Raw genomic sequence first — 25,482 nt, forward strand, 5'->3', positions numbered from 1 at the left:
AACATCCTGTGGCCTTCATAACAAGAGGAGTTGAGTATAGGAGCAAAGAGATCCTTCTGCAGTTGTACAGGGCCCTAGTGAGACCGCACCTGGAGTACAGTGTGCAGTTTTGGTCTCCAAATTTGAGGAAGGATATTCTTGCTATTGAGGGCGTAGGTTTACTAGGTTAATTCCCGGAATGGCGGGACTACCATATGTTGAAAGACTGGAGCGACTAGGCTTGTATACACTGGAATTTAGATGAGAGATCTTATCGAAACGTATAAGATTATTAAGGGGTTGGACACGTTAGAGGCAGAAAACATGTTCCCAATGTTGGGGGAGTCCAGAACAAGGGGCCACAGTTTAAGAATAAGGGGTAGGCCATTTAGAACTGAGATGAGGAAAAACTTTTTCAGTCAGAGAGTTGTGAATCTGTGGAATTCTCTGCCTCAGAAGGCAGTGGAGGCCAATTCTCTGAATGCATTCAAGAGAGAGCTGGAGAGAGCTCTTAAGGATAGCGGAGTCAGGGGGTATGGGGCGAAAGCAGGAACGGGGTACTGATTGAGAATGATCAGCCATGATCACATTGAATGGCGGTGTTGGCTCGAAGGGCCGAATGGCCTCCTCCTGCACCTATTGTCTATAAACAAGAATCTATCAATCTCCGCCTTAAAAATACCCTATGTCGGACTCCACAGCCATCTGTGGCAATGAATTCTGCAGATCCGCCACCCTCCAACTAAACAAATTCGTCCTCATCTCCTTTCCAATGGTACATCCTTTTAATTCTGAGACATTGCCCTCTGGTCCTAGACTCCCCCATGAGTAGAAACATCTTCTCCACATTCACTCTATTCAGGTCTTTCACCATTCGGTAAGTTTCAATGAGGTCCCCCCTCATCCCTCTGAACTGGAATTGTTATTGAGGGCGTGCAGCGTAGGTTCACTAGGTTAATTCTCGGAATGGCGGGACTGTCGTATGTTGAAAGACTGGAGCGACTAGGCTTGTACACGCTGGAATTTAGAAGGATGAGAGGGGATCTTATTGAAAGCTATAAGATTATTAAGGGGTTGGACACGTTAGAGGCAGGAAACATGTTCCCAATGTTGGTGAAGTCCAGAACCAGGGGCCACAGTTTAAGAATAAGGGGTAGGCCATTTAGAACAGAGACGAAGAAAAACATTTTCAGTCAGAGAGTTGTAAATCTGTGGAATTCTCTGCCTCAGAAGGCCATGGAGGCCAATTCTCTGGATGCATTCAAGAGAGAGCTAGATAGAGCTCTTAAAGATAGCGGAGTCAGGAGGTATGAGGAGAAGGCAGGAATGGGGTACTGATTGCGAATGATCAGCCATGATCACATTGAATGGTGGTGCTGGCTTGAAGGGCCGAATGGCCTACTCCTGCACCTATTGTCTATAATCTATTGGAATGGCGGCGTAGAATTAATGGGCCGAATGTCCTAATTCTGCTCCTCTAACATATGACCTTATCAATCCTCAGCATTACACCTTTGCTTTTATATTCTGGTGCTCTCAAAATGAATGCTCACTTCCAATGGCAAAATCTAATGATGGAGTAAGCACGAGGGGTTGAATAGACTACTCCTGCTTCTATTTCGTAAATTCTGATGTGAAAGATGCACATTGAGTCCCTTGAGGAAGGGTGTCGAAGTAACAGAAACATAACAGACCAGGCAGCTTCTGACCTGTTTATATCTCTGCCGAGATTATTTTGTTGCTCGTGAACCTGATGCACTCATCTTTTTCACTGGGACAAAGGTGACTGTAAAATCACATGTCAACTTTGGAAAGAAAAATTGATTAAGCTGAGCATGGTAGCACGGTGGCGCAGTGGTAGAGATGCTGCCTTACAGCTCCAGGGACCCGGGTTCGATCCTGACTACGGGTGCTGTCTGCACAGCATTTATACGTTCTCCCCGTGACCTGTGTGGGTTTTATCTGGGATCTCCGGATTCCCCCCACACTCCAAAGACGTACAGGTTAGTAGGTTAATTGGCTTCAGTAAAGTTGTAATTGTCCCAAGTGCATTCAAGAGAGAGCTGGATAGAGCTCTTAAGGATAGCGGAGTCAGGGGGTATGGGGAGAAGGCAGGAACGGGGTACTGATTGAGAATGATCAGCCATGACCACATTGAATGGCGGTGCTGGCTCGAAGGCCCGAATGGCCTCCTCCTGCACCTATTGTCTATTGTCTATTGTCTATAAGTGTGTGTAGGATGGTGTCAGTGCTCGGGGATCGCTGGTCGTCGCTGACTCAGTGGGCCGAAGGGCTTGTTTCCACGCTATATCACTAATCTGAACTAAACTAAACCAGCTTCCCATGGCTTCCTCCAAGGCAGTTAGGGATTGGCAGTAAAATGTCACCCTTGCCACCAAAGCCCACATCCCAAATGTTGGATAAGAAACAATGCCAACCTGAACAAGGACAAAGTACCGCTTCTTCCACCTCTTCCAAACCTTCTGCCCGAGGGCGTGGAGATATCTGCAAATCGGCAAACAACATTTTGCATTAACAGTCATTTTCAACATTGTATGGAGAGAAGGCAGGTACAGGTTACTGAGCTGGATGATCATCCATGATCATATTGAATGGCGGTGCAGGCTCGAAGAGCCGAATGGCCTACTCCTGCACCTATTTTCTATGTTTCTATGTTTCTAACACAACATATAATAAATTATTCCAGGGGAAAAAAACCCCATCATTTGGGGTAATACAACGGTGTCTGTTTATGTTAAGGTGACGTGGCAACTTCAACAGCCTGACCGCGGGAGAAGACGGCAGGGGAAGAGAAAAGACATTGTGGCCTTCCGTCGCAGTGAGGAGGTGACTGGAGGACACTCACTGTGATGGATGTTCCTTTTTTTTTTTGTGTGTTGGTTGTGATTGTGTGTGAAATTGCTTATTTTTATTGCTCTATTGCTGGACTGTGTGTGACCTTTCATTTCACTGCACATCTTGTATGTGTATGTGACAAATAAACTTGACTTGACTTTTCTGAAGGTTTAGTTTAGAGATACAACGTGGAAACCGAGACCACACCGACCAGCAATCCCCGCGCATTAGCGCTATCCTACACACACGAGGGACAATTTTACATTTACACCAAGTCAATTAACTTATAAACCAGCACGTCTTTGGAGTGTGGGAGGAAACCGAAGATCTCGGAGAAAACCCACGCAGGTCACGAGGACAACGTACAAACTCCATACTGACAAGAACCCATAGTTGGGATCGAACCCGGGACTCTGGTGCTGTAATGCAGTAGCTCTACCACAGCACCACCGTGCCGCCGAAGGTCCAAAAGGTTATTGAGCCATGCAGGCTGCAATGGTACCAGATCTAACAAGCAAACTTGGAAAGGTCAATTGATCTGAATGGAAACGTTAGTTGATTTGACTCAGGACATTGCCCGAGTGTCTCAGACATTAGGAGGCTAAACAAAACTGAACTCCTATCCATCAACGCAATTGGAGAAAGCTCACACAATGTTCAAAGAGATTAGCATTAGCTCTCAAGAAGCGTCTCGACCCGAAACGTCACCCATTCCTTCTCTCCTGAGATGCTGCCTGACCTGCTGAGTTACTCCAGCATTTTGTGAATAAATACCATCGATTTGTACCAGCATCTGCAGTTATTTTCTTACACTAGCATTAGCAAGGATCAATATTTTGCTTTGATAAAATATTCCCATCTTTACTTGATGCACAACACCTGATTTTGTTCAGAGAAAGCTGAATTAGCACATGGGAGCAGAGACTAACACTAAACACTAAATAAAATTGGGAACCAAAATCCGAAGAAGCATTCAAGTCCCTATGGTGGCCATAGATTGCGGAGAGTGACCTTGGTGCTTTTGGACACCGCGTGCTCCCTCTCCAGGGACACTGGGCCACAGACGTAAGCCGCACGAGAGCCGGGAGTCGGCCTGGGTGGAGGCCTTGGCCTCCCGCTACCATGACGGGAGAAAAATTGTTTGATGTAAGAATCGCACTACCATTCCCATATATTACCACCCATTGGCTCATTCATAATCTATAGAGAGCAGAGAATAAAATGGATTTTTTCGTCAAACATTACACTCTACCACCATTATTGCAGCACTTGCTATATTTCAAACCAGTTGTAAGGATAGTCATGTAGTGTGTATACAGGCCCATCAGCCCAACTTGCCCAAGCCGACCAACATGCCCCATTGTGAGATTTTGGTGCCCATTCTGGTGTTCAGTTGGGAGATACAGCATGGAAACAGGCCTTTCGGCCCACCAAGGTCATGCTGACCATTGTTTAAGTGACAATAATAAACCTGAGCCTACACCAACAATGCCCACAGGCAGGGTGTGAATTAAAAGTACCTTGACTCATGTCCTGACTTAACAACGGAGTGTAGTAAGATGCAAAAAGGTGGTTTGGTTCGGCTTCTGCATCAAATATACATCGTGGATTTCTATTGAAATTTTAGCAAGCTGAAAGTTCACCATAAAATTGGCAAGAGTTTCATTAAAATATTAAAATGGTAGAGATGATAGCTTCCTTACTATATTTTCCAAATCAAGGACTTTAGGTTCTATCCTGCTTATGTAGAATAGGTGTTCAAAACTCCTATGGTTTGCCTGCAGATAGAGAACATCACAAAAAGATTCTGTTCACAGCTCTCCGGCTATTTCCGGAGCCTTCTCTTACACTTTTTTCTCCCACTGTTAGTTGTATGAGCAACTGCACTGAGGTGTCTGTGTCTGCTATTTTTTCATCTTCATTAGAGACAGAGTGGCACAGCCGCCTTACAGAACTGCTGCCTTACAGCGCCAGAGACCGTGGTTCGATCCCGACTGTTTGGAGTTTGTACGTTCTCTCTGTGCCTGTGTGGGTTTTCTCCGGGTGCTCCGGTTTCCTCACACTCCAAAGGCGTACAGCTTTGTAGGTTAATTGGCCTCGGTAAATTGTCCCTAATGCGTAAGATGGTGCTAGTGTACGGGGCGATCGCTGACCGGCGCAGACTTGGTGGCCTGTTTCTGCACTGTATCTCTAAAATCTAAAGATTCATTTGTTTTCCAACAGGAATGGTCATGATTGAGGGCTGGTGAGGAAAGGTGGGGTGTCAAGTGGAACAAAGTGCTGCAGACGATCTGTATTTTCTGGTTGGTTCCCGCACATTCAGAAGTATTGGCAGCAATGAACAGGTCTTAATAATATATTCCTGTATTTGTCCCACACCGGGGAAATTTACACCATACACTTGCTTTGGTACAAGTGCAGTGCATTTAAAGTAAGCTCTAATGAATGAATGAATGAATGAATGAATGAATGAATGAATGAATAAGCTTATTGGCCAAGTATGTGCATATACAAGGAATGTGCCTCGGTGCTCCGCTCACAAATGACAACACAAACATACAGTTAACAATTAAGAATAAAGCATGACCACATCAAAACCATAAGGATACAACATTACAAGTGGGTGAATATAAACCAGAGCAAAAAAGAGACTACAGACTTTGGCTATTCCTATACCTATTCCAATAGTGAAAGTCTGACATCTAAAGGCCTAATGTATCGACATTTTAGGAATGATATAACAAAATTGAATTGGTGACGTTTTGGGTCGGAACCGAAGAAGGGTTCTGCCCCGAAACGTCACCTATTCTTTCTCTCCAGAGATGCTGCCAGACCCGTTGAGTTACGACAATACTAATGTGCAATGATTAGTGCTCTCTCGGGCACTTGCACTGAGCTGCTGTGGCGTTCCATCGGTGTATGAATGGACCATCTATGGAGGAATGACAAATGCAGCATCTTTCTATCACTGAGACGTTCAATTCCATGAAAGGCAACATAAACTGAAATAACTGCTTTAAAAGTAAAGGTATCACAAAGAGCTGGAGTAACTCAGCAGGTCAGGCAGCATCTCAGGAGAGAAGGAACGGGCGACCCGCTGAGTTACTCCAGCATTTTGTGATACCTTCGATTTGTACCAGCATCTGCAGTTATTTTCCTACGCTTTAAAAGTAAACATTGATTGAGGAGCTTCAGAAATAAAATGTGTTAGAGGGATCTGCAGATGCTGGTTTACACTGAAGATAGACACAAAATGCTGGGAGTAATTCAGCGGGACAGGCAGCAACTCTGGATCGAAGGGATGGGTGACGTTTCGGGTTGAGACTGAAGTCCGAAGAAGGGTCTCGACCCAAAATGTCATCCATTCCTTCTATCCCAAGATCCTGTCTGTCCCGTTGAGTTACTCCCGCATTTAGTGTCTACTAGACCAAGTGGACCCGTTGGGCCCAAACGTCTCCCCCCCCTCCCCTCTCTCCTCGACCCCCCCTTCCCTCTCCCTTCTCCCCCACTCCCCCCTCCTTCCCTCCTCCCCTCCTTTTAAACTTTAAAATGTGAATAACTTTAAAAATGTAAGACCGATTTCAATAAAACTACTTGCATTATCACTAAAGTGACAATGGTGAGTAAGGTGGGCCTAAAATTGTCGCGCTGTCGTGTACCGTTTTGGCTGAAGTGCAGTCACAAACAAGATAACAAACGAGAGTTTTAGTATATAGATGTTCATAAATAAGATAATAGCCAGGTGGAATGATGCAAAGAAATACATTAAATCAGACCGCTATAAACTACATGTGTAGCCTGGGCTCATGTGAGCAGATGTGCATTGACCATTTTCTATTTATAATCAAACAATATTCATTGGGTTGTGCTAGTCTCTGTAAGGACCCACTGCCAGAAGAAATAAGCTCCAGGAGTAATGTTACTCACCTGGACAACTCCTGCATAAACTACTCGTGACACTCTGTCACATAATATGACTATCTCTATTTCCAAATCTGTCTGCATTAAAGTGTGTACTGTAATGGGACATATAGGCGTCAAGCCTTATTGAGATTAGCTCAATTGAAGACACATCGTCTTTGTCACTGGAAGAACTAAATGTGTCTCTTGCCTTCCTTGTAACCCGGAGGCAATGCCCCTAGATTCAAGGGTGGAGTCCCAATACCCACTAAACTGCATATGATCTCAACCGCTTCTATCTCCAAAGATAAACACAAAATACTGGAGTAACTCAGCGTGGATCATTGTTAGCTGAGGGGAAGGTGACAATGAGGCATACAATCAGTAAAGTTAATCAGGAGAACAGCGAAACTAGTCAGAGAACGAGGATGGGGGAGGGATGGAGAGAGAGGGGTTGAAGTTAGAGAAATCAATATTCATACCTTGAGGAGGACAAAGAAAGGATATAGGTGGAGACTGGAAGACAGTGGGAGAACTGGGAAGGGGGAGGGGGGAAAAGAGAGAGAGACAGAGCACCTCATATTTCACTTGGGCAGCTTACAGCCCAACGGTATGAACATTGACTTCTCCAGCTTTAGATAGTTCCTCTGTCTCTCTCTTTCCCCCTCACACTCCCTTCCCAGTTCTCCCTCTATCTTCCTGTCTCCACCTATATCCTTTCTTTGTCCCGCACCCCTGACATCAGTCTGAAGAAGGGTCTCGACCCGAAACGTCACCCATTCCCTCTCTCCTGAGATGCTGCCTGACCTGCTGAGTTACTCCAGCATTTTGTGATTCCTTCAATATTCATACCGGTGAGTTGTAAACTCCCCAAGCGAAATATGAGATGCTGTTCCTCCAATTTGCATTAGGCCTCCCTCTGACAGTGGAGGAGGCCCAAGACAGAAAGGTCAGTGCGGGAATGGGAGGGGGAGTTAGATTTTTTTTTAGACTTAGAAATACAGCGCGGAAACAGGCCCTTCGGCCCACCGAGTCCGCGCCGCCCAGCGATCCCCGCACACTAACACTATCCTACACACACTAGGGACAATTTTTACATTTACCCAGTCAATTAACCTACATACCTGTACGTCTTTGGAATGTGGGAGGAAACCGAAGATCTCGGAGAAAATCCACGCAGGTCACGTGGAGAACGTACAAACTCCATACAGTGTGTTTAAAAACTGGGAGATCGGGTAGGCCTAGGTGGACTGAGCGGAGGTGTTCAGCAAAATGATCGCCCCGTCAGCATTGGTCTCGTCGATATAGAGGAGTTCCTATCTCCAATCCCTATTCAGTACACAGGCCTCAGAAGCCATTTCACAGACTTGTTTCAAGTTAGACAGGCAAAGCTCACAATTCCAACCAGTCCTTTGTTTGCCAGCCCGATTAAGGTACCTGGTCTCAAGTGCCCATTTATTCCTCATGGCAGGCTGCTTAAAGCCTGAAATCTGCTTACTTTACACAGGATTAGCTAACAAAGAAATTAGCACCATCGACACAAAGCTGGGATTTAACATGGCTCGCATCTTTACAGCACAACGATTTTCAAATTTAGTATCAATATAGCAAGATAATCCCAGGGCTCAAATCCTTTCTCACGTTCTTTCACCAGGTCATGCAGACTCAGCAAAATACTAATTCACATGGACAAAATATATTATTGGTATAGTTACAAAATGCTGGGGTAACTCAGCGGGACTGGCAGCATCTCTGAAGAGTCTGAAGAAGGGTCCCGAAAAAGTCACCCATTCCTTCTCTCCAGAGATGCTGCCTGTTCCCCGCTGAGTTACTCTAGCATTTTGTTTCTATCTTCAGTGTAAACTGCCATCTGCAGTTCCTTCCCACACAGTATTACTGGTGTAGTAGGTACCCATGATTTTCTAAAACTGAGATGATCAGATGGACTAACCTGGTTTAACTGGGTAACTTGCAAACATTAATGTTTCTAAACAAAATTCTTCAGTTATTTCAGAAGCCAGTTTAAAAGGGAATTTACATGACTACATTTTTGTCCAATGGGTGGCTTTGAAAAGCAAACAATTATGATTAATCCATTGCAGTTTTGGAAGATTTTCCATATTCTTGTAAACTCATTAATAAGTCTGGAAAGTTGTATGACATATCTGTTGAAATAAAGAACTGCAGATGCTGGTTTATACCAAAGTTCGCAAGTTCTTGGAGCAGAAGGAGGCCATTTGGCCCATCAAGTCTACCCGCTATTCAATCATGGGTGATCTATCTTTCCCTCACAACCCCATTCTCCTGCCTTCTCCCCATAACCCCTGACAACCTCACTAATCATGAATCTGTTAATCTCTCAAATTTAAAGAAGGACCCCCTGCCCGAAACATCGCCCACCCTTTTCTTCTGAATAGACCCGGGTGCCGACCTGAAACGTCACCCATTCTTTTTCTCCAGAGATGCTGCTTGACCTGCTGAGTTACTTCAGCACATTGTGTCTATCTTTGACATATCTGTTGTTTGGGTATCTCCTTAGAGCATCTATCACCAGCGAAGCATCTATCGCCAGGTATGACACAGGACGATGAAGGACTGTAAACCTTCTCAACATAATTTTTCAGAATGTCCTGAAATTACTGGGAGATTCTACTAATCAAGTCAAGTCAAGTCAATTTTATTTGTATAGCACATTTAAAAACAACCCACGTTGACCAAAGTGCTGTACATCTGATTAGGTACTAAGGAAAAAAAATGAAACATACAGTAGCACGCAAACAGTTCACAGCGCCTCCTCAATGAGCCTCAAACGCTAGGGAGTAGAAATAGGTTTTGAGCCTGGACTTAAAGGAGTCGATGGAGGGGGCAGTTCTGATGGGGAGAGGGATGCTGTTCCACAGTCTAGGAGCTGCAACTGCAAAAGCGCGGTCACCCCTGAGCTTAAGCCTAGACCGCGGGATAGTGAGTAGCCCCAAGTCGGCCGACCTGAGGGACCTGGAGTTAGAGAGGGGGGTTAGAAGATTTTTGATGTAGGGGGGGGGAATGTCCATTTAGGGCTTTATACGTGAATAAGAGGAGCTTGAAGTTGATTCTGTACCGTACAGGGAGCCAGTGGAGAGAGGCCAGAATCGGGGTGATGTGGTCCCTTTTACGGGTACCCGTCAGGAGTCTCGCTGCGGCGTTTTGGACCAGTTGCAGGCGGGACAGGGAAGATTGGCTGATCCCAGTGTATAGGGAGTTGCAGTAGTCTAGGCGGGAGGAAATGAAAGCGTGAATGATTTTTTCTGTGTCGTCGAATTGGAGGAAAGGTTTGATTTTAGCTATGGTTCGAAGTTGGAAGAAGCTGGCTTTTACCACAGCGTTGACTTGCTTATCAAATTTTAATGCAGAGTCAAATATCATGCCGAGGTTTTTGACATGCGGTTTGACTAGGCAGGATAGACTTCCAAGACTGCCTGTTATCAATTTGATGGAGTCGGGGGGGGCCGAATAGGATGACCTCAGACTTGCTCTCATTTAATTGGAGGAAGTTCTGTGCCATCCAACATTTTATGTCCTCAAGGCAGTGTAAGAGGCTGTTTAAATTTGACTGGTTGTTGGGTTTCAGGGGGAGGTAAAGCTGAGTGTCATCGGCATAGCAGTGGAAAGAAATGCCGTACCTTTGAATGATTTGGCCAAGGGGGAGCATGTATAGAGAGAAGAGAATGGGGCCTAGGATGGAGCCTTGTGGAACTCCGCAGGAGAGGCTAGCTGGAGCAGAGGAATAACTGCCTATGTTGATGGCGAAACTCCTATCTTTGAGGTACGAAGCGAACCAGCTCAGGGCAGTGCCATCAATGCCAACCGCGTACCGGAGACGGTCAATAAGGATGGTGTGGTCCACTGTATCGAACGCTGCGCTGAGGTCGAGAAGGAGCAGGATTGCACAGTCGCCGGTGTCGATGGCGAGAAGCAGGTCGTTGTGTACCTTCAACAAGGCAGACTCTGTGCTGTGGTGGGCTCTGAAACCTGACTGGAAACTTTCCAGGATGGTGTATTGGTGCAGGTAGGGCACTAATTGGTTTAGAATTGCCTTTTCAAGGACTTTTGACAGGAATGGCAGTTTGGAAATGGGTCTGTAGTTGCTAGGCAAGGTGGGGTCTTGGTTAGGTTTTTTCAGTAGGGGCTGGACCACCGCGTGCTTGAAACTGGTTGGAACAGTGCCAGTGGCCAGAGAACTGTTGATAATAGAGAGGATGCTGGGACCGGCTATTGCAATGACATCCTTCAGAAGGGCAGTGGGGGCAGGATCAAGGGGGCAGGTTGCAGGTTTCATACTAATGGCGATGCACATCGCATATTTTCAGAATGATCTTCCAATCTTTTCTAAAACTATTGACATTTGGGAGAAGTGCAGCCCCTTAATTTGAACACATATCAGTATTTATCGAAGGTATATATTCACAAAATGCTGGAGTAACTCAGCAGGTCAGGCAGCATCTCGGGAGAGAAGGAATGGGTGACGTTTCGGGTCGAGACCCTTCTTCAGACTGAAGAAGGGTCTCGACCCGAAACGTCACCCATTCCTTCTCTCCTGAGATGCTGCCTGACCTGCTGAGTTACTCCAGCATTTTGTGAATAAATCAGTACTATCATATCATATCATATCATATATATACAGCCGGAAACAGGCCTTTTTGGCCCACCAAGTCCGTGCCGCCCAGCGATCCCCGTACATTAACACTATCCTACACCCACTAGGGACAATTTTTACATTTTACCCAGCCAATTAACCTACATACCTGTACGTCTTTGGAGTGTGGGAGGAAACCGAAGATCTCGGAGAAAACCCACGCAGGTCACGGGGAGAACGTACAAACTCCTTACAGTGCAGCACCCGTAGTCAGGATCGAACCTGAGTCTCCGGCGCTGCATTCGCTGTAAAGCAGCAACTCTACCGCTGCGGTAAACAAACCATTGTTTCCAAACCTTTCTACTAATTAAATTTGAAGTCCATGCCAGGCTTTTCCCCGGTATAATTGAACAGTGAGTTATTTCCTTTCATGATATCCCCATATCCCCACAGCAAAAAGAAACTACTTTAAAAGCAAGGGGGCTATTATTTAGTAGGAACTACAACAGCTACTTTGTCGACCGCTCAGTCCAACACAGAATAATCTGACAATGAGAAGTTTATGGTTGTGGATAGGGAATTAATTTTGGGCATACCATCATGAGTTGAGTTTGAGTTTGCTTTTAGTTTATTGTTGCGTGCTAGCCACCCCGCGGAAAGACAATACATGATTGCAATCGAGCCGTCCACAGTGTACAGATACATGATAAAGGGAATAACGTTCAGTGCAAGAGGAAAATCTTGAGGAAGATCATCTCTTTCCTTTGAAATAACATCATAATTTAGTTTTAATTATTCCCTCAAAAGACAATCCTTTCCAGACTGTATCTTTGGGATTTGAATCCACAGCATTCTGATACAATAGTAATAACTAGTATAAGAAAATAACTGCAGATGCTGGTACAAATCGAAGGTATTTATTCGCAAAATGCTGGAGTAACTCAGCAGGTCAGGCAGCATCTCAGGAGAGAAGGAATGGGCGACGTTTCGGGTCGAGACCCTTCTTCAGTCTGAGGAAGGGTCTCGACCCGAAACGTCGCCCATTCCTTCTCTCCTGAGATGCTGCCTGACCTGCTGAGTTACTCCAGCATTTTGTCAATAGTAATAACTGACGCATTACTCATTCTCTCCAGATCTATGTCTAAATCTTTATTGTTAACAGTTCATTTCAGAACTTGCTTCCAATCATGAGTGAACAAACATTCACTCCTGGAGTTGGATAAGGTTTTACTCAATCCAGGTTTATTTATTCACCAACGACTTTCACCAACTTCTACACATGCGCCCGAGAAAGCGGTTTATCGGGACGCAGAGCAGCTTGCTTTGGGAACAGCTCCATCCAAGACGGCAAAGAATTGCAGCGAATTGCGGACGCAGCCCACACCATCACACCACCCAACCTCCCTTCCATTGACTGCATTTATACCTCACGCTGCCTCGGCAAGGCCAGCAGCAGATTCAAGGACAAGTCGAACCCTGGCTACTACCTCTTGTCCCCTCTACCTTCAGGCAAGAGGTACGGAAGTGTGAACACGCACAAGAGAGTGGTGAATCTGTGGAATTCTTTGCCACAGAAGGCTGTGGAGGCAAAGTCAGTGGACATATTTAAGGCAGAGATACATAGATTATTGATTAGTACGGGTGTCAGAGGTTATGGGGAGAAGGCAAGAGAATGGGGTTAGGAGGGAGAGATAGACCAGCCATGATTGAATGGCGGAATACACTTGATGGGCTGAATGGCCTAATTCTACTCCTATCACTTATGATCTTATGACCTCCAGATTCAGGGACAGTTTCTTCCCAGCTGTTATCAGGCAACCGGATGCATCCTACCTCAACCAGAGAGCAGTCCTGAACTATTATCTATCTCATTGGTGACCCTCGGACTATCTTTGATCGGGCTTTACTGGTTTTGCCTTGAACTCGACGCTACTCCCTTATCATGTATCTATACACCGTAAATGGCTCGATTGTAATCGTGTGCTGTCTTCCCCCTGACTGGTCAGCACGCAACACAAGCTTTTCACTGTACCTCGCTCGGCACACGTGACAATAAACTAAACTGAAACTGAAACTAAACTGATCAATACATCAACTTGCCACCTTACAGCATCGTCCATTTCAATGGTCTCTCGATTGGTGTGAAAGTTACCATTTAAATGGAACTTACCACTGTCACTTTCTCATTTTAGACTCATGCACCAAGCTCTGCATTGTTGTTGCAAGAAGGAACTGCAGATGCTGGTTTAAACCGAGGATAGACACGAAAAGCTGGAGTAACTCAGCGGGACAGGCGGCGTCTCTGGAGAGAAGGAATGAGTGACGTTTCGATCGAGACCCTTCTTCAGATCTTCTTCAGAAGAAGGGTCTCGACCTGAAACGTCACCCATTCCTTCTCTCCAGTGATGCTGCCTGACCTGCTGAGTTCCTCCAGCATTTTGTGAATAAATACCTTCGATTTGTACCAGCGTCTGCAGTTATTGTCTTATTCTTCAGAAGAAAGGTCTCGACCTGAAACGTCACCCATTCCTTCTCTCCAGTGATGCTGCCTGACCCGCTGAGTTACTCCAGCTTTTTGTGTCCAGCTCTGCATTATTGTTTCCCCAACTTTCTAATGAAAATAACTGCACCATTGTGATAGACTGACTGTATGTGATCGATTCATACCATAATGGAGCAAGGTTATATTCATCAAGAGAAAATAAATATGTCGAAGCTCAAAATATATTTATCAGTCAGTGTTTAAAAGCAGGTAATCTTCTTTGGGAGATCTCTACGTTCTGTACTTGAACTGTGCTTTTTTTATGAGGTATGCAGCAATCTAATTTGAATTACTGGCCCATTGTATGTGCAAGGTTTCATAAACTCAAATGGTGAAAGGAAAAATGCACTGAAAAAATCAATACACAGAGAAATCAATACCTGGAACTATTTTTCTGCTGCCGAAGCACAAATTTCTCAGTCAAGGTCCAAAGACCAATTAATGCAGTCTAAGAAATCTAGGACATTCTGATTGAGTTCAGTTAACAGCTGGCAAAAGTAATCATCCACTTGTGAAAATGATTTTCACTTCATTCTCAAATACCTTTCAGGCTCTCATGATTCCATTTAGCTGATAACAATACAGGATATCTCTGGCTATTGCAGCATTCAATGTTGGAACCAATGGGGACTGAATGCCTAGGGGGCACTGTGAGACCTCACTGCACATTCTATACTCCATGCATGAAAGGAGCCATCGGGATACTGCATTCCTTCCTTTATTTTTGCCGCTGCAAAAAGTAAGGCAGGAGAGAGAGAGAGAGCGACGTAAACAAGGCCAGGGCACTAGATAATCAATGCCGAAATCATTCCACCATGTTTGAAACATTCGAGGTGCTGTTGGGAAGAAAAGTTGAGGCAAACTTTTTTTAGGAACAGTATACTTTGGACTGACAATGGCCACTTGAGCCATCACATGTAAGTTGGGGGAATGGACATTAACACTGGTTTACCACAATTGTACTGTGTGTGTGCGTGTGTGAGAGAGAGAGAGAGAGTGCGAGAGAGAGAGAGTGCGAGAGAGAGAGTGCGAGAGGGAGAGAGAGTGCGAGAGAGAGGGAGAGGGAGAGGGGGAGGGGGAGAGAGAGAGAGAGAGAGAGAGAGAGAGGGGGGGGAGGGGGAGAGAGAGAGAGAGAGAGAGAGAGAGAGAGAGAGAGAGAGAGAGAGAGAGAGAGAGAGAGAGAGAGAGAGAGAGACCCCCTCGCTCTCAAAGCTTTGATGAAATGTTCTTCCTCTGTTTCTTAGCAACCGATGACAAAATGGCAGAAGGGCCATAACAGGCCGATGCACACTCGTTTAAAGTGGACATAGAAACATAGAAAATAGGTGCAGGAGTGGGCCATTCGGCCCTTCGAGCCTGCACCGCCATTCAATATGATCATGGCTGATCATTCAGCTCAGTAACCTGTACCTGCCTTCTCTCCATACCCCCTGATCCCTTTAGCCACAAGGGCCACATCTAATTCCCTCTTAAATATAGCCGATGAACTGGCCTCAACTACCTTCTGTGGCAGAGAATTCCACAGACTCACCACTCTCTGTGTGAAGAAATGTTTTCTCATCTCGGTCCTAAAAGACTTCCCCCTTATCCTTAAGCTGTGACCCCTGGTTCTGGACTTCCCCAACATCGGGAACAATCTTCCCGCATCTAGCCTCTCCAACCCGTTAAGAATTTTATATGTTTCAATAAGATCCCCCCTCAGTCTTCTAAATTCCAGCGAGTGTAAGCCTAGTCTATCCAGTCTTTCTTCATATGAAAGTCCTGCCATCCCAGGGATCAACCTGGGACAAGTCAGTTGTTATACTTCACTACACATTTGACTCCAATTATTTTATTTTTAAATTTCTGAAACAAGATATAAACAAGATAACAAGATAAAGAGCCTCACAACCCAAAGGATAAGGATATTGATTGGAGAGTGCAGCAAAATAATGTACCAAACATGGACCCAAGATGCTGGAGTAACTCAGCGGGTCAGACAGCATCTCTGGAGAAAAGGAATAGGTGACGTTTTGGGTCGTCACCCTTCTTCAGAAGAACCATCTCGAGTGAAACGTCACCTATTTCTTTTCTTCAGAGATGCTGCCTGATCCGCTGAGTGACTCCAGCATTTTGTGCCTACCTTTGGTGTAAACCAGCATCTGCAGTACCTTCCAAAGCAAAATAATGTTTTTTTGCCTTTTATTTTTAAAATGGTGTCTCCCTCCTATATATAAGAAAGATCGGCACAGAATGCTGGAGTAACTCAGCGGGTCAGGCAGCATCTCTGGAGAAAAGGAATAGGTGACGTTTTGGGTCAGAACCCTTCTTCAGACTGGAGACTGGAGCAGTCTGTAGAAGGGTCTCGACCCAAAACATCACCTGTTCCTTTTCTCCAGGGATGCTGTCTGACCCGCTGAGTTACTCCATCACTTTGTGTCTTTCTTCGGTGTAAACCAGCATCTGCAGTTTCTTCCTGCACGTAACAGGGAATCTCTAGTTTGTAATCCTGTGAATGGCATTCTGTCCAACACAGCATCTGAATAAATGAATGAATAGGTTTATTGGCCAAGTATGTGCATATACAAGGAATGTGCCTTAGTGCTCCGCTCACAAATGACAACAAAAACATACAGTTAACAATAGACAATAGACAATAGGCGCAGGAGTAGGTCATTCAGCCCTTCGAGCCAGCACCACCATTCAATGTGATCATAGCTAATCATTCTCAATCAGTACCCCGTTCCTGCCTTCTCCCCATACCCCCTATCCTTAAGAGCTCTATCTAGCTCTCTCTTGAATGCATTCAGAAAATTGGCCTCCACTGCCTTTTGAGGCAGAGAATTCCACAGATTCACAACTCTGTGACTGAAAAAGTTTTTCCTCATCTCTGTTCTAAATGGCCTACCCCTTATTCTTAAACTGTGGCCCCTGGTTCTGGACTCCCCGAACATTAGGAACATGTTTCCTGCCTCTAACGTGTCCAACCCCTTAATAATCTTATATGTTTCGACAAGATAAGAATAAAGCATAAACACATCAAAACAACAAGGATACAACATTACGGTCTAAACATGTGGGTGAAACATCTGCAGTTCCATCCTACACATTCCCTCCTTTCTATTCCGTTTGGAGCTGCTACTGCTAAACATAAAGTAAGGACAATGAAAGACACAAAATCTAGAGTAACTCAGTGGGTCAGACAGCATCTCTGGAAAACACGGATAGGTGATGAATTGGGTTTGGATCTTTCTTCCACAACCAGCATCTTTGTTTATACAAGGAAGGAGGATGGGTACGGTAATCAGCTAGAGCAGAAGATGTCAAGTGAGGCAATGCTTTTGAAAAAAGTATCATTGCTTAATGCAAACCATTATTGCAAATCATCCAGAGTCTGCCTCTGATAAAGATGCAGACAGACAGAAGCTACCAATCTTTCATTGCAAATAGATGCGTAATGCAATAGATCAAAGTTTTAGCACACACCTCATCCTGTGAAACACCAATACTTCATTACTTTTTAAAAGAAGAGTACTCAAAGCCAACATAATTATTCTGAGATCCGACAATTCTAAAAAACATTTCAATCAGTGCAGAGACGTTTCATGTAACTTTGAAATAAAGAAAAGCCTAAGAAAAGTTCTCTGTTGCCAAGGGTCCTGACCCGAAACATCACCTATCCATGTTCTCCAGAGATGCTGCCTGTCCTGCTGAGTTACTCCAGCACTTTGTGCCCTCTCATTTCTTGATACTGAAGAAGGGCCTCGACTCGAAACATTGCCTATTCAAGTTCTCCAGAGATGCTGCCTGACCTGCTGCCAGTCCCGGAATGGCGGGACTGTCATATGTTGAAAGACTGGAGCGACTAGGCTTGCATACACTGGAATTTAGAAGGATGAGAGGAGATCTTATCGAAACGTATAAGATTATTAAGGGGTTGGACACATTAGAGGCAGGAAACATGTTCCCAATGTTGGGGGAATCCAGAACAAGGGGCCACAGTTTAAGAATAAGGGGTAGGCCATTTAGAACTGAGACGAGGAAAAACTTTTTCAGTCAGAGAGTTGTGAATCTGTGGAATTCTCTGCCTCAGAATGCAGTGGAGGCCGATTCTCTGAATGCATTCAAGAGAGAGCTAGATAGATCTCTTAAGGATAGCGGAGTCAGGGGGTATGGGGAGAAGGCAGGAACGGGGTACTGATTGAGAATGATCAGCCATGATCACATTGAATGGCGGTGCTGGCTCGAAGGGCCGAATGGCCTCCTCCTGCACCTATTGTCTATTGAGTTAATCCAGCTCTTTGTGCCCACTCACGTCTTTATACTGGCAATCCCCTCTCCATTCTATCAGTCCCGAGGAAGACCCCTGACCTGAAACGTCGTCTGCCCATTTCCCCCCACAGATGTTGCCTGACCCACTGAATCCCACCAGCAGTTTGTTTCTTGATACCAGATTCCAGCATCTGCTGTGTTTGATATCTCCTTGAGGCCAGGGCCGTCTTAACGCATGGGCCTGATGGGCACTTGCCCGGAGCCCCACGAGCATAGGGGCCCCATGCTGATCTGTGTATGTTAAGTGACTTGCAATAAATAAATACTACTTTAAAAATGTAGGTTCAATAAGTGCTTTTTTCGCAACATTTTCGGTCCCTAAGTGTTTTTTTCGCAACATTTTCCATCCCTAAGTGCTTCCCACAGCGATCTGTTTCGCAACAATCAGCTCCCTAAGTGCTTTGCTTTTCCATCCCTAAGTGCTTCTCACAGCGATCTGTAAGTGCTTTTCGCAACAATGTAGCACCCTAAGTCCATCGCTAAGTGCTTTTCGGTAAGTGCTTTTCGCCGGCACGACAGGGGGGGGGGGGCTGGTAGGGAAAGGGGGGGTGGGGGAGAGTAACGGTGGGGGCGACGGGGAGGGTGGGAGGAGGAGAGAGTGGGGGTGGGAGGAGGCAGAGTGGGACTGGGGAGGGGGACAGCAAGGGTGGGGTTTGGTGGTTGGGGGGCAAGAGAAAGTGGGGGAAATGGGGGTGCTGGGGAAAGGGGGGTGGCGGAGAGTAACAGTTTGTCTGGGGGAGAGTAGTTGTCGTAGGGGCCCCAGTACACTGCTTTGCCCGGGGCCCATAATGCTGTAAAGACAGCCCTGCTTGAGGCTACTCTTCTTCCTAACTCACTTGTTCGTCTAACGCAGAAAATTATCCAAAATATCCAAATCCCATATCTACCTTTCTGAAACAGGGTATGAAATCATCGGGGAGAATATAATTAAAAATCCTATCTTACTCTTGGTATCACTGTATTCAGTTCAGTTTATTGTCACCTGCACCGAGGTACAGTGGAAAGCTTTTGTTGCGTGCGGAAAGGCAATGCATGATTACAATCCAGCCATTTACAGTGTATAAGATACGTGATACTGTACTTGAGAATGCTAAGGTAGACACAAAATGCTGGAGTAAATCAGTGGGACAGGCAGCATCTCTGGAGAGAAGCAACGCTAAACTCTCGTCGGAGTGAGGAGGAGAACTTCTTCAAAGTGGACATATCTTGAGGAGATTTGGCAGTGGAGCGGACAAAATGTGTCGGAAAGAACTGCAGATGCTGGTTTAAATTGAAGGTAGACACAAAATACTGGAGTAACTCAGTGGGACAGGCAGCATCTCTGGAGAGAAGGAATGCTAACATAACTATGAGGGAAAACTTTTTCAGTCAGAGAGTTGTGAATCTGTGGAATTCTCTGCCTCAGAAGGCAGTGAAGGCCGATTCTCTGAATGCATTCAAGAGAGAGCTAGATAGAGCTCTTAAGGATAGCGGAGTTAGGGGGTATGGGGAGAAGGCAGGAACGGGGTACTGATTGGGAATGATCAGCCATGATCACATTGAATGGCGGTGCTGGCTCGAAGGGCCGAATGGCCTCCTCCTGCACCTATTGTCTATTGGCCGCTAAAATATTTCCTATGGAACTGCTCACGACTACTGCCCTTGTGAATGCAGAAACCTGCCAAAAAGATGAATTTTAATGGCACATTTCATAACCTCCAGATTTCTTAACTGCTTGAATTTTCTTTCAACATGTAAAACAGGATCCCCAAATTGTAAATATTAACGTGCGATAATTGACAATTAAGTAAGTGTTTGACTATAGATGGTTGGGTGTTAAGTGACGGGCAGGCACCATATGGAGCTCCTCGCAACGGAACGTGAGCCCACATCCTTCAGTGGCGTTCAGTAAACTTACAGATACACAAATTATACGGAAATAAATACACCATGCATGTGAAAGAATAATGGGGTCGCAATTGTTTCAACGTTCGGGATGCGGATTCTGAAGGCGGTCAAAAGACAGAGAGAGAGAGGGTAGGGAGCGTGTCCCGGCCTGAATAGACGCTGAGAGCTGATCCAATTCACCGTCGCAGCCCGTTAAAAGACCTCATGATGTGGCGCAAGTGGTGCCAACCCATTAACGCACTGCCCCCCCCCCATTCAGAACTTTTCACACTCGGCACCACAAAAGTGCAGATGCCAATTACTTCTGTCACAAAACATGAAAAGCCAGCAACAATCATTAAACAATCCCCGCATTCATCGGGAAGCGGAAAAACCCCGCTCGGAAAATGTCGCTGCCCTTCAGATTCGGATGAAACAGAAGGACACTTTCATTGAAGAAACGAAGAGCATAATACCAATCGTGAGGCCTTGTTTATGAAGGAGATGCTGATCTTTCATATTTAATTTGACTCTCTCTCTCTCTCTCTCTCTCTGTCTCTCTCTCTCTCTCTCTGTCTCTCTCTCTTCCCTACCTCTCTCCCCCTTCTCTCTCCTCCCCTTTTCTCTCCTTTCCCTCCTCTCCCCCCTCTCCTCCTCCTTCCCCTTCTCTCTCTTGCCCCCCTCTCTCTTTTCCCCCCTCTTCCCACTCTCTCCCCATCACCCCTCTCCCTCTCTGCCTCAGAAGGCAGTGGATGCCAATTCTCTGAATGCATTCAAGAGAGAGCTAGATACGGCTCTTAAGGATAGCGGAGTCAGGGGGTATGGGGAGAAGGCAGGAGCGGGGTACTGATTGAGAATGATCAGCCATGATCACATTGAATGGCGGTGCTGGTTCGAAGGGCCAAATGGCCTCCTCCTGCACCTATTGTCTATTGTCTATTGCCCATCTCTATTCCCCTCCTCCCTCCCCTCACCTCCCTCTCTCTCTATCTCTCTCTCTATCCCCACCTCTTTCTCTCTCTCTCTCCCCCCCTCTAATATTATTAATTATTAATTAATCTGGGCAAAGAAATGAACTGCTGGATCTATGTGCTAAATGCTGAATCAGACTGCCTTACAGAGAATATTATCCACAAGAGTATCAGAAAGATGAAGCTGTAGACTTAAGATGAAGAGAAGGAATTTTAAGGGGTGGAAACAAGAACTGGAGAAGCAGGTTTACCAAAGAAACACACAAAGTGCTGGAGTAACAGCAGGTCAAGCAGCATCCCTGGGGAACATTGATGGGTGACGTTTCGAGTCGGGACCCTCCTTCAGACTGATTTTAGAGGGGATTTGTGAGAGATTTTTCTATTTTTATACAGAGAGCGGTTGACATCTAGAGTTGGCTGCCAGAGAGAGTGATGGTAGCAGATACAACTACTATATTTAAGATGCATTTGGACCAATACTTAAATAGGCAAGCTATGGAAGGATCTGGACCAAATGGGGTCAAATTGGGATAGTGAAGATGGGTGGCATGGTGGCGCAGCGGTAGAGTTGCTGCCATACAGTCCCAGAGACCCAGGTTCGATCTTGACCACGGGCAATGTCTGTATGGAATTTGTACGTTCTCCCCGTGGGTTTTCCTCGGGTGCTCCGGTTTCCTCCCACACTCCAAAGATGTCCAGGTTTGTAGGTTAATTGGCTTCGGTAAAAGATTGTAAATTGTGTGTAGGATTGTGCAAGTGACAATAGACAATATACAATAGGTGCAGGAGTAGGCCATTCGGCCCTTCAAGACAGCATCGCCATTCCATGTGATCATGGCTGATCATTCACAATGAGTACCCCTTTCCTGCCTTCTCCCCATACTCCCTGACTCCGCTATCTTTAAGAGCTCTATCTAGCTCTCTCTTGAAAGCATCCAGAGATGGAGTGGCCTCCACTGCCTTCTGAGGCAGAGAATTCCACAGATTTACAACTCTGTGACTGAAAAAGTTTTTGCTCATCTCCGTTCTAAATGGCCTGCACCTTATTCTTAAACTGTGGCCCCTGGTTCTGGACTCCCTCAACATTGGGAACATGTTTCCTGCCTCTAATGTGTCCAATCCCTTAATAATCTTATATGTTTCAATAAGATCCCCTCTCATCCTTCTAAATTCCAGCGTATACAAGCCTAGTCGCTCCAGTCTTTCAACATACGACAGTCCAGCCATTCCGGGAATTAACCTAGTGAACCTACGCTGCACGCCCTCAATAACAAGAATATCCTTCCTCAAATTTGGAGACCAAATTGTACGTGTACGTGGATTGCTGGTCGGCGCGGACTATGTGGGCCCAATGGCCTGTTTCCGCACTGTATCTCTAAAATCAAACCAAACTATAGATGGGCAAAATGGTAGGCGTGGACCTAGTGGGCAGAGAAGCCAGTTTATGTGCTGTACGATCTATGACCACAGCTTAATGATGATATCTTGTCCACGATTTGCAGACAATCTGCTTGTAACGTGCATAAATGACAGAGGACATCCTATTGCTGCACTTTTATCACCATATTGAAATATCCACCACGTTCATGTGACTGGGCAAAGCAGGCGTTAAAGATTATACTGAAAAAGGTGAAGCTCTGAACTAATATTGCAAGTCGGTTATTCTTCCCTGTTAATTTCTTCACAAATGTCAAGGGATATTTTTAAGGTGAAGATGGACAGATTCTCGATTAGTACGGGTGTCGGGGGTTATGGGGAGAAGGCAGGAGAATGGGGTCAAGAGGGTAAGATAGATCAGCCATGATTGAATGGTGGCGTAGACTAGATGGGCCGAATGGCCTAATTCTGCTCCGAGAACTTATGAACATGATAAATGTGCAATGTTCATGCTTCCGAGCCTCAGACCTGCTTTAAACCCCAACTTTACTTCTTCCACAAATGCTTCCTTGCCTACCTGAACTCGACTAAGGATCACAGACTTGCCCGCTCAGTCTGAAGAAATGTCGCAACCCAAAACGCCACCCGTTGTGTTTCTAGAAGAGATGCTGCCTGGCCTGCTGAGTTACTCCAGCACTTTGTGTCTATCTTTCATTCTTCAGACGGTAAAGATATGAAGTATCCCGAGTTCATTTCCTACAGGCTGTTTCATTTAATGGCCACTTTGTAGACACAAGAAACTGCCGGAGGAACTCGGCAAGTCTGGCAGCATCTGTGGAGGGAATGAACAGATGGTGTTTCCGGTGGGCACCTTTCTTCAGAATGGTGGAGCGGAGAAGTGAGGGGAAATGGGGAAGCTGGAAAAGAGAGGTGAGAGTGGGGCAAAGTTGGCAAGTGATCGGTGGATACAGGTGAGAGGAGGAAAGAGGATGGAGATGAATCTGAGGAAGAGACCTGACCCGGAACACATGATGCCTGACTATCTTTCATTTTCACGTCCACTTAGGGTTGCCAACTTTCTCACTCCCAAATAAGGGACAAAAGGTGACATCACCGCCCCACACCCCACGTGACCTCACCCAGCCAGCGGCCACGTGCTCCTGCTCCACCAATGGTGGCCGCCCGGGCCGGGAGGTGGGTTGCTACGCAACCTCCATTAGGCGGCGCCCGGGCCTCCGGGCCTACACTGTCCAGGCCTATAGCGGCACCTGGGCCTACAGTGTCCGGGCCTTCAGTGTCCGGGCCTACATTGTCCAGGGCTACAGCGCCCCCCGGGCCTAATACGAGACAAGGGCGGTCCCGTATGGGACAAACCAATTTAGCCCAATATACGGGATGTCCCGGCTAATACGGGACAGTTGGCAACCCTAAATCCACGTGATGTTTCATAAGATAATAAGACATCGAAGCAGAATTAGGCCCTTCCACCAGACAAGTCAAACTTCAATGTACTTACTAATCAAGAAGCTATCAATCTCCGCTTTAAAAATACCCAACGTCTTTGCCTCCATTGCCAACTGCGGGAATGAATTCCACAGATTCGCCACCCTCTGGCCAAAGAAAGTCCTCCTCATCTCCATTCTAAAGGTACGTTTTTTTTATTCTGAAGCTGTGCCCTCTGGTACTAGACTCTCCCACTACTGGAAACATCCTCTCTACATCCACTCTATCCTGGCCTTTTTTTTGTTGTTGTTTCATTTTTGTTTGTGAAGATAAAAAGGATGAACAATGCTGAAAAGCAGCTCAGTCCTACATTATCAAGCTCTGTCCCCATTCTTTCTTCTATCTAGTTTCAGTTTAGTTTATTATCACGTGTACTGAGTGAGGTACAGTGAAAATCTTTTGATGCATGCTAACCGGTCAACAGAAAGAAAATACATGATTACAATCGAGCCATTCACAGTGTACAGGAACATGATAAGGGAATAATGTTTAGTGCAAGGTAAAACCAGTAAGGTCCCATCAAAGATCATAAGGTCACAAGGTCACAAGGTATAGGAGTAGAATTAGGCCATTCGGCCGATCGTCTACTCCGCCATTCAATCATGTCTGATCTATCTTTCCCTCCTAACCCCATTCTCCTGCCTTCTCCCCAATAACCTCTGACACCTGTACAAATCAAGAATATATCTATCTCTGCATTACTCCCTGTCTTGGCCTCCACAACCTTCTGTGGCAAAGAATTCCACAGATTCACCACCCTCTGACTAAAGAGATTTCTCCTCATCTCCTTCCTAAAAGAACGTTCTTTAATTCTGAGGCTATGACCTCTAGTCCTAGACTCTCCCACTGGTGGAAACATCCTCTCCACATCCACTCGATCCAAGCCTTTCACTATTCTGTATGTTTCAATGAGGTGCGCCCCCTCCCCACCTCATTCTTCTCAACTCCAGCGAGTACAGGCCCAGTACCGACAAACGCTCATCATAGGTTAACCTACTGATTCCTGGGATCATTCATGTAAATCTCCTCTGGACCCTCTCCAGAGCCAGCACATCCTTCCTTCAATATGGTGCCAACGATTGCTCACAATATGCCAAATGCGGCCTTACCAGCGCCATATTGAGCCCAGCATTACATCCCTGTTTTTGCATTCAGTACAAGCCCTCTTGAAATAAAAGTGAGCATTGGGTTTGCTATTCCAGCTTAGATAGTCCAAGGGTCAACAATGAGGTAAACTTTCATACTGCTGAAGCAACATAAAAGTAGTGCATCAACAATAAAATGCTCAGTCACAACAGTGCCATTCAGAGCATTGACAAACGCTGAAATCAGCACCTGATGTACGTTGAAAACAACTGGGACATCTTGGTATGCGATCAAGGAAGGAAATTGTGGGTGTTTTTAAGACGTCTTTGTACTGGTTAGATTTAGGAACATCTATAATTAACTCAGAAACATTCAAGAGTGCACAAAGAGTTGCTCAAACACGTCAGTCATAATCTAAACTGCTTAAATACCGATTGTTTGGCACAATATATGCATGCTGGAAGCAAGGATGATACTAA

At 45.6% G+C, this 25,482-nt stretch overlaps 1 protein-coding gene across 9 annotated transcripts in view; it reads right to left on the reverse strand.

Moving 5' to 3' along the window:
- The window catches only part of cadps2 (Ca++-dependent secretion activator 2), a 454,296-nt gene that overhangs the window by 169,499 nt on the left and 259,315 nt on the right, over window positions 1–25,482 (reverse strand). For all 9 annotated transcript variants that reach the window (XM_078416922.1, XM_078416921.1, XM_078416924.1 and 6 more), the window contains one exon: window positions 2,418–2,484. In XM_078416922.1, the coding sequence (XP_078273048.1) occupies window positions 2,418–2,484 (67 nt within the window). The remainder of the gene's footprint in view (window positions 1–2,417; window positions 2,485–25,482) is intronic.

This window comes from Rhinoraja longicauda, chromosome 20 (genome assembly GCF_053455715.1).
Source record: "Rhinoraja longicauda isolate Sanriku21f chromosome 20, sRhiLon1.1, whole genome shotgun sequence".
Taxonomy (NCBI): domain Eukaryota; kingdom Metazoa; phylum Chordata; class Chondrichthyes; order Rajiformes; family Arhynchobatidae; genus Rhinoraja; species Rhinoraja longicauda.